At 40.4% G+C, this 10,565-nt stretch overlaps 1 protein-coding gene across 1 annotated transcript in view; it reads left to right on the forward strand.

Moving 5' to 3' along the window:
* Positions 1-3,815, forward strand: part of HAAO (3-hydroxyanthranilate 3,4-dioxygenase) — a 37,964-nt gene extending 34,149 nt beyond the window's left edge. Inside the window, exons 9-10 of the mRNA XM_054821249.1 lie at positions 969-1,051; positions 2,458-3,815. Coding sequence (XP_054677224.1) covers positions 969-1,051; positions 2,458-2,536 — 162 coding nt within the window. The 3' untranslated portion in view covers positions 2,537-3,815. The remainder of the gene's footprint in view (positions 1-968; positions 1,052-2,457) is intronic.
* The last annotated feature ends 6,750 nt before the right edge of the window (positions 3,816-10,565 follow it).

A 10,565-nucleotide genomic window follows, 5' to 3' on the forward strand; every position in this document is an offset into this window, starting at 1 on the left:
TGAGGACAGAGATACTAGCATCCTTCATCAGGTCTTGGTGTGGATTTTAACATACCCTACACCCAGGGAATAGCCTGTAAATACATCAGAATGCCTCTGAGTGATAAAAAGGCATCACCTATTACTTCTGCCTTGAAGCATCTGTCTTCATACTGAATTTGAACTGGAGTCAGGTAGACTAAGCTAATAAAAAAATCTAACTGACAACTTGCTTATACTAAAGCACAGTGGTAGGTGATCCAGATGCCATTCATTCAACTGACTTCTAGGAAATACTTGCAGCCCAAGGGAAAAAAAACAGAGAAAAGCTAGTTTTCATTTACACAAGTCACCCAGTTTGGGAGGCAGATACTTCTACCAGTTCCTGTTCTGCTGAAATTCACAGGAACTATCAAATATTAATTAAAGGCATGATAATCTTGAAAGACATTTGTTTACACCACGGCTTACAACAGCCTATGCAATCAAGCCCTTGTTGCTGGCAAGAACTTGGCTCCTCTGCTTGAGAGGATAATGAAGAGTCCATTCCAGCGTGGATGGACTCCTATTTGTGATTTCTGTCAGCTCCCTGCTGACTCGTGAACTGCTTTTCAAGACTTAAAAAGATATTAGGAATCAGAAAAGTAGAAGAGGAACTTGAAGTACTCCAGGAGGTTCTCTCTGTAATTTCCAGAGCTGTACCAACTTGCAGGCTGCTAGGTTAGATTGGTAGCAGTGTACCCCCAAGAGTCAGGCAATGGGTTGCTGCTTTACGATGGGGAACAACGAACCATGAAGCATGTTTTTATTGATGCTGATAGTGTCAGACAGGGAAGATCAGCTGAATGCCTAGCTAGGCCTTATGAAACAGAACAGGTTTGAAGGGTTCTTTCAGTGGGAAAGATTGCCATACTTACCTGCAGCTTTTTCTTTCTGCTAGTGACAGGACATGGAAAATTAAAAGCCGTTTATCTGTTCTTTTCCTTCAGGAGGGCACATCTACTGTTACCATGGATGGTAAAACCCTGACTCTATCTGCTGATGACAGCCTGCTTGTCCGTGCGCAGTCTACGTGAGTAGAGATGAACAGTGGTTCAGTGTGTGATTCCCAGCTTCCAACAACATAAATTCTCTGTATTGGGTCCACATCAGGCTGAGTATCAGCTGGTGCAGAAACGCAGCGTCTGTGAATGCAGGATTTGCAATAGCCTCTATTAGTCCTTAGGGCAGAAGTGTCTTCAGGAGGAAACAAAGCCAGACATTCCTTATAGTTCACCTCTTATGTTGGGGGGGGAAGATAAGAAAAAAATAAGCACTACCAAGAAAAAGCAGCATGAAAAAGACTGTGCATAAAGGTAGATGGCACAAATACACTAATCTGCAATCACAGCAGATCCTCTAAGCTTCAGACTAGGCTTAACCAACATCAATACAGCAAGATTTGGGGTTCAGACTAAGAACACAGCTCTCTTCCCAGAGTACAATGCATACAGCTGTTTCATAATCACGACACACACATGATATAGGTAAAGGAAAACACAGTGAAAATAGTTTCCAGAGAAAACAGAAAGGGAAAGTGCTTGCCAACTCTTGTGAAGAGTGCCATAAGCTGATAAAGTGCCCACCATGACGAAGATGAAAGATGATGTAAACTCACTGGTAATGCAATGCAGCAGATTATAGGCAGATGACAAAAATGCCCTCTTTTCCTACAGGAAAAATCTAATAAGCAGCAGTGCTGACATTTGCACCTTTTGTACAGCACTGAAAACATTTGCTGAAAGAGCTGAAACCATCCAGCTGTGCACAGAGATGTTCTCTGCACCTGTGATTCCAACACACAGCCACCTCCTCCCTTCACCATTACTTCCAACACTTCTGTGAAATCACTTGTCTTAAATTAATTCCCAGCCCTGCAGTCCAATCAATGAGCATGATTTCTCAAAATCATGGCGTGATGCACGTGCAGAGATCTGCCAGCACAGTTTGCATTGGATTGAGACATTTATCAGAACTATACAGCTGGCACCTTTTATTGTACGCATCCCTGTTGCACACTGATTGATCTCTGGCCATCTCGGCAACTGACACAGAAACAGCTAATACAAAAATGATGACCACAAGAAAAATACTATTGAATTCATAGATACTTATTTCATTTCATTAAAATAATATCTGTACTGAGGCAATTCTGTTCCAATCCTTACGCCTCCTAGATCAGAATAGATGCCTTCCCCCTTGGTTCATCCATAAGGAGATATACATTCTTCCCTACAGCGTCATGATGTTCAGTTTATATTACCGATGGTGAAGAGTAGTTCCTGAAATATCACAAGATATACCAATGTGGAAAGAGAGCAAGTGTAATCAGAACTAGTTTGTTTTCCTCTAATCTTTGGTAGCATCAATGTTTTAGTTGTTGGTTTGAGTGTGTGGTTTCCCACCCAAACACATTGGATTATCTCTCTATTTTTCCAGGTACTGCTGGAAGAGAGCAGAAGACTGTATCGCGCTCAGCATTGCTCAGGATCCAAAACGCAAGCAGCCTTATACCTAGCTCCTGTGCCAGTTGACTTTGATGATAACTAAGTTTCAACCTACTCGTCTTATCTTGATAATCTTTTAGTTGGTATGCCTGGAAATTTGAATAGTCTAACACAATGATTACACTGAATTAAGTGGAGTCAAGTGCTGTACCTAATTAAAACTTTTTTCCCCCCAAGTAGTTAAAGTTTCAGCAAAATCTACAATCAGTAATTTTTTTTAAGAACAAACAGAACAATAGTTCTTATCTGAAAGGAGATGAAAACAGATCCAAGTAGCAGAATTACTTATGTGATATATATGATAGTATCTAGATTAAGTTAAAGGCTTTTCAAACACAAGTCTGTGCTGCACATAGAAAAGGAGATAGGAGAGATACTGCTATGTCTACTTAGGTAACAGTCTTCATATCTTTGTCTCAGTTTTCTCATTTGTGGTAAATTAGCTATAACATTAGTTACCCAGCCCACAGTAGGGGAGCTTTAATTGGCAGTAGCTCACAGATCTGAGATCTTTGGCTAAAAGGGCCTTTAGAAAAACAAAACAAGCTACCTGCTGCGCTGCTGGAGGATCTCAGTGCTTTGTGAAAGAGAGGAAGGTGCATTAGTAAAGGGGGAAGCAGTACCTGCAACAGTATCAAGCCCTACTTAGATCACCACTGTAGTTGCTTCAGGTATCTTCTTATCAACTACCAAATCCGACAAAGCTACCAATCCAGGATCGGTCACAGTTATCGGTAACACGCCACACGTGCCATGCTGGATGTTGTCTATGCGCTACACTGTCAAGAAGATAGCACAGCAATGAGACTAACACAGGAGCATCCGGGTCACGGATGCTCCTGTGCAGCAGAAATCTTAAGTCAAAGTAGCCTTAGAAGTGCGTTGGGGGGACAAGGGAACAGGAAAATTATAATCAGTTTATACTAAGTGCTGCTGCTTTTTGAACAATGAGGTTTCTTGCAGAAATTACAAATGTCAAATTATCTTTTCCTGCTTTTATTCCAGGAACTCTCCAGAGGGGTTTTTGGCTTGTTTGGTTTTTTTGTGGGGTGGTGTTTTGTTGTTTGGGTTTTTTAATTATTTTTTAAACATATTGTCCTTCACATTATTAACATCAGAAAACAGGTTGCTTAAATGTTTGCAAGTATTATCAATTATGTGTTTGAGAAAGCAAAAACTTACCATTTCTTGATTTTTTTTTTTTGTAATTCTAATTAAGTTCAGAAAATATTTCTTTACTGTATCTGTCACCTACAAAGCTCATTAAACTGAGATGTCATATGTGTTTTATTCAAGCGTTCGTTCTTCTGTGAGTAAGACTCAGATGGCTTGGCTTTAATCTATAACTTAAATGCAAATTCCCTAGCTTTTCTAGAAAAGCATACAGCAGAACTTTACTACATCTTCCTAATAACAGGGGACATAGTTTCAGAAATTAAGCCCAGTGCTTAAGGCTATTATGGGTGTGAGTTATTGCACATGAAAAGGAGCTGTAACACTCCCTTTGAACAAGGGAGTCATTTATCTGATTATCACTGGTATTGGTGTGTCTGCAGAATTGCCTACTCCTTGAGTCAACATCTATGGTTGCGGGATCTAGGATACCAAAGTGTTATGTTTTTAGTCCACCAGTTTGGGGGTAGCCACTGCAGTGCTACTTAGGGATTCACTTTGTATCACAGAAATGTTTCTATATCGCACACTGAATGATAAGTGGATAAAACAGAGCAACACATAGGACAAAGTCCAGAATAATCAACAGCTCGTCATCTGTCCAGAGGCATTGTGAGCCATGGAAATTTCAGAATAAAAATTAAGGCACCCCTGGATTAGATACCTCCTAGCTTTAGAGACTTAAGGATTTAAAATAAAGGCTCCACTCAAACTATATTTGTGATGAAATCCTATTATGACGACTTGTGCTTAAACACCTGAATTCTACTCAAGTGCTGTGCTAGGTGCTTGAAATCAGAGGAACGCCCAGACCAGGAGGGTTAAGCCACAGCTCAGTCACCCGCAGTTCTGCCACTGCCCACGGTCAGAAACCAGGCCTGAGCAGCTCATCGGTTAAATTCTTCCGAGGAGCTGCTGTCTTCTAAAAATTAGGTAAGAGGTGTCCAGTCCCATAAGAATGCCTAAGAATCAGGATCAAAACAGCGTAAGACAACATAGAAAAAGGCCTAGATACTACGTACTGGGAGAAGAGAATTTCACGTTCAAGTGTCTCTCTTGAGAATTGTTTCAGTTGTTCTTTTCCTCTGCCCCAACTCAATAATTATTTGGTAGACAGCACAAAGAAGAGCACAGACACTACTTGTCATTAACTCCTTCCAAGGTGCTTAACCACTGTGATTTAGAAACCTGCAACTTCTTTTTCCAAGTCTTCAAATAGTTCCAGGGAGCTCCTGATCAGTCAGACAATCTTTTTCAAGTGCTTTATTCTTCCTTCATATGATATATATTGTAAACTGTCCCAACAATGGTACTGTTACAGTTAGATGCACCCATGCTCCCCTGCCTATGAGGAAGTTGGCCAGATGCAAGTTTGGTTCCTGGAGTCCTTTTAGCTGTTAGGCGCTGTTTCTGTGCACATGCCGTCAGGTCAGTAGATACTTTGGCACCCGAGTTGTTGGAATCACAGTCTGGGGACTCCAATGCTAATCTTGCCTCCTAAATAAGGATTTCAGGCTCAGGTCAGCGGCAAAGGCTTAGTTAGGCACATTGTCTGCAAAGTGCCCTAATGCACTCCTGTGCTTGTTTGTGCATGTCCGTGGCAACACACCAGCACAAAACCACGTCCTATGCATATATATATGACTTTCTTTACACCTCTTTCTATACAAGGTGCACCTACACCCTGATTTGGGCACCCATTTTTCCATCCAAATCATACAGATACTTTGTCACCTTATACTTAATAAACTTACTACATTTTGGCAGGATTGTGCTAACTTCATTAGTACAATATCACGTAGACAGTCCGCCTATTGCTCGCTGTTTCTCTGAGACTTAATACAAACATATATTCTAAGCAGTATTACAATAAAGCCTACACAGACCAGAAGCCATACCTGCACAATACTTCATAAATGAATTATTACCTTAAACACATGCAGGATTGTCCGGAATCACAAGCTGGAGCTGACTCGAAAGCTTAGAAACACACACCAAGGACTTTGAGTCTCCCTACAAGCATCCACCGAGAGTTATTCCAAGCCTGAATCTCACCTGCCCTGAAAGTCAGCAGGAGCTTTGCCCTTCACTTCGAATGGGAAAAGGTGACACGGTCCCATCCTGCCAGTTGTTGAGTGAAGTATCAAGAGAGACTGTGGCTGTTCAGTGCCTTTAAAACATTTAATCCTAATAAGAAAATTGGTAAATTTTGTGAAGAGAAAGAGAGATAAAACACTCCTGTCTAGCTATTGATATATTTTGTTTTCTATTATTATAGCATTTAAATGGTATAATGAGTGATATAAGCATTATTATAGTACTTCAAATTCAGCAAGTCAGTCTTTCAGTTCATGTAAATTAGCAATATAGATCAAAAATATTTACAGTAATTAGTGTCTGCTATTGCCACTAGGCTAGACAGGTCTGACCCGATAGAGTACTCATGTTCTTATTTTGAGGTAAGCCAACTTACATGAATTATGGAAATAAATTGCAAGTGTATCACTGTATTGCTCCTTATTAAGTGTTGAAATGTAAGACATTAACAAACTACGTTGATGGGTAAGGTTACATTATATATACATCAGCACCTGTTCAAAACAAGTTCAAGCAACTAGTATTGCTTGAAGTTATCATAATACTTAAAAAAATAATCCTGGTACAGGAAATAAAGCTTAAGTCTTCACCAGCTGTTTCTATAATATTGAAATAAGACCTGTAAAAAGCAACTTTAAGCAAAACACATATGTTTGTTTTCCTCTTGTAGTTCTCTCAGAACCGCAACGGCCCTCATAGATCATGTAGTAAACATAACAGAGATCAATAGCAGAGTTCAAGATTGTCTTTTTTTAAAAAAAATAACACAGAACAGTTAAGGCAAGACAATGATCTAATGCTAACTACATTTCATCTTGCAATGCATAAATCGACAGCTTGTAAGAGTCAAGAGAGGAACTCTTCTTCCTCCATGCTTGCTTTATTTTTAGATCTTGCTTGTTCCTTTGAAGTAACAAGCTCTACCAGAGGCAGAAAACTAGACTAGGTGGGTCAGTAAACCAGTAAAATCAGGTGTGTTGCAGTAAACTCTTTCCTCAAGCCCACACAGCATTTACCTACACCTGTAAACCAACCTTATCTTGTTGCATGAAGATAATAAATGCTTTCATTCTGCTAAAAACATTCATTGTACTCTGATTTCAGCTCTCCAGCCACATTTATTTTCTAGAACAGATGCACAGAAAGCAACCCTCCCACCATCATTGCATATAAGTAAAGGAAGAAAAATTACTTAAGCTTTTCACAAATTCCTACAAAACCAGCTTGTCTTCATAATGCAGACATTTCAGGGCTTTAGGGTTTTATTTTATTTATTTTCAGCTAATAATCAAGAGTGCACTTGAATAAACACTTCAGGCTAATGAAGGTCATGACCTCCTGGTCTGATTCTGATTTAATACACAAGTACTTACTTGTAGAGCCACTCTTCAACATCAAAGTGTGCCGTATAATAGCTGGTTGGACCCAAAGTAAAACTGTTGATTTTAAAGTAATAATGAAGATGACAAAGTTAATATCTGCCCTGCAGCTCAGAGTAAACACCTGACCCAAAGGTCCTAGCACGATCTGGTACGGAAAGATCTTACGCTGGATCTGGTCAGCAATATTTTCAATAATTATCCAGAAAGTGTGGAAGTGCATATAAACTCTCCCATTTAATGTTACTGGAATTTTGATTGAAGCTTGAAAGCTAGGGTAATATATACATACACACATACATACAAAGTCAGACAGTCTGTATTCAGCACCTTTCCAGAAACAAGCCCTGAAATGGCAAAGTCACTAGGCAAACCAATCCCAATGCATACGTCAGGTTCCCCTCTGCGGACAGCTCTCCTGTTTGGGGTCTGCGAGTTGTAGAACAATTATTTCTAAATTGCTGTTGCTCTAGGTTAAATACATCTCCAAGACCCTTGGCCCCATAACTCATTATAAGTTGCATCAGAACCACACGCTGGAAGATTTGAACACTAGTTTATATTTTTAGAGTTGCTAAATAGGTGCATGTGCATGGCCATTAGACAGCTAAATAAAAAAAATTATTTAGGAGATAAATTATGCTGAAGTTTGGACAAAATTATTTTGGTTCTAAAACCACTACATTATATAAATCTTATAAGCCACTGAGAAAGATGTCGTGGCTATGACAAAGTAAACTAAGCATAAGCACATTTGGAGCTTCAGTGAGGAATCTGGGTACATCTTTATTATGTCAGAGAAAAGTAGGACTTCTGCAGTGCTGTACAACTATAGCAAAAAGATTATTTAAAGATGTTTTAAAGGTTTTCCCCTTGAAGAAAACTCGTTTGTTTAGAAGGTGATGAAGCTTGTACTTCACTTAGAGCAGACTTAAACTCTTCTATATAAGTTGACCGTAAATTAAAACCACATGCTTTATGGTTTGAAAATAAATTTAACAATCCAGTTGAGTAAAGCAACTAAGCATGTGCCAATGTGTAGAACTGAAGCTTGAAAGCTTCAGCGTACAATTGCCAAACACTACTGGGGTTTGATCCTGAAATACAATCATTGCACCTTTCCTAGCTTTTTGGTATCCCTCTCTTCCTCCAAAAACCCCAGGGCAGCGTCTGGACTCCATGCAGAAGGCAGATTTGGGCACCTCTGAACAGGCTCCACAAGAACCGCTGTGCTGGGCAGAGACCTGCACACACAGCACACAGCTGTCCATGGCTGAGCCACAAGGAAATGCCTGGAAGGTCATTTAAATGCCACCCTGCCACGCTCTGCTCTCAGGGTGCTGCAGAGAGCCACCTCCACTGAGGAGCCACAAGGCGCTGCGCTTTTTCCAAGAGCTGGGCAGAGCTCGTTCTCTTCTTGCAAATCACGGCCAGAAACCTATAACCTCATTCTACCCAATAGCCCCAGGACAAGAGCAGTCGCACAAGAAGCGGAAGCCCAGGAACAGCTCCCATCTCTGCACAGGAGAAAAGTCAAACCCTAATCTCTGCTGTTCTGCAGGAAGGTCCCAGTCACAGGCTCCGCTGTTAGGGGCATTTCCACCCCCCTTGGTACAGCTCCACAATACTGCGGCAAGATCAGCTGAGCCGTGCAGGGAGTACCACAGCGTTGCTAGTGAGCTAGAGGATAATTCCTGCTCCCCAAATGGAGCTGCAGAAAACACTACTCTCTAAAATAAAAGCCAGTACTGACAGAAAGCACGTATCATTACAAAGCCGTTGTTCCAGTAGCAATTATTTGCCTGAACCCATTTGAGATCTGAGCTGTCTATAGCATCTTGGCATACATTACAAAACAAAGGTGAACGACACATTTTGATTTGGGAAAAAATCATCAGCAGATTGTCGAACCACAAATAGATCAGCTTTTTTTATGACAACCTGAGAAAAATGTTAACAGTTACTGCTTGCTTCCTGATATTGGTGACTAACAACCCACATGGTTCAAACCCTATATGCTTTATTACTGAGTGGCAAATAAACATTCAATGGGCAGGTTCCCTATTCAGACAATATCTTGTTATTCTCTTCAGGAAGAGAATGGTAAACACTGAATAAAACTGAGCAAAAGCTTCACAGAATGACAAGAATTAGTTTCATTTTTTTTATCCACCAAAACCTACTAGATTAGCTTTACTTTTAAACCAAGATAGGAAACTGTATGCCAGCACTGGAATCGGGAATCAGATTGCCTTTTCCCATCAGACTTGGAGTTTAAAATGAAAATTAACCAACTCTGGCTTCTATTTCCAATACGGATGACAACGTTCAGTTATCTAAAGCTATTTCTTCCATCTTTTGGATATAAGCTAGGCAATTTACTCCCAATTCTTAATTGAAAGCAATTTGCCACTACTTACATCTTTGCCATTTTAGATGCAGCTGCCCTGATTTATGCCAGTATGTTAACAGAATCAGGCTGCTATACTACAATAACGCAAATGTTGCTTTTCCGTGTTCTGCATCCCTCAAAATACCATTGCATAGTTGCATAGAGTTTATTTACATCATATATACACACAAACACACCTATATATGCCTTCTGAGTATTTTTATGCAGTAATTAGTTGTATCTTGCCCATACTGGTGAAATTTGTGCCAAGCATACCGTGTGCGCTTGGCATTTTGTAACACAACTAGCCCATTATTGGCAGTCAGAGAGATAGAGATTGATACTAAAGGTCATTTTTATTTATGTCAGACACAGGATGTTTCAGAAGCTTTTATGGAGCAGCTACATCTGTGCTCTCTGTGGGTTGGATCCACTCCATACATACTGCTGAAGGACAGAAAAAGCAGATCGTACAGGAGGGAAGAACTATCCTGGGCTTCACTGGAAGCCGACTACACTAAATGCTTCACCCAACCCAGCCTTTTCACAGCATCCCAGGCAGCGGGGCTGGGCAGCTTACAGACGTTCCTCATTGAGGGCCAAAGGGTTTGTTTTTCTTTTTTTTATTATCAGTTTTAATCTAATAGAATGGTTTCACAGCATTTATTTCCTCTATAGCAAAATTAACTCTACTTGCAAAGCTTTCTCCCCCTCAGAGGGAAATAAGATGTAGGCTTGGAAACCCAAATCCGCAATGATATTTAAGTGCCTGAGGAACTGTGCCAGAGTGTCTGGCAGGGGAAGCTAAACAGACTCAATTTTAAAAGGGAATATAGTGAATGGAGAGACAGACTGAAAGCTCAGGAGAATGAAGCACTCCTTTTATCTACTATGGGGGGAGCTGTTAGATGAGCAAGGATAGAAAAGGTTTGCTTTGCCACTTGTGTGCTTTAACCCAGCATTAGTGCCATCTCCACCCCTATTTGAGGCTGGCTTTTG

The sequence above is a fragment of the Grus americana genome, chromosome 3, assembly GCF_028858705.1.
Source record: "Grus americana isolate bGruAme1 chromosome 3, bGruAme1.mat, whole genome shotgun sequence".
Taxonomy (NCBI): domain Eukaryota; kingdom Metazoa; phylum Chordata; class Aves; order Gruiformes; family Gruidae; genus Grus; species Grus americana.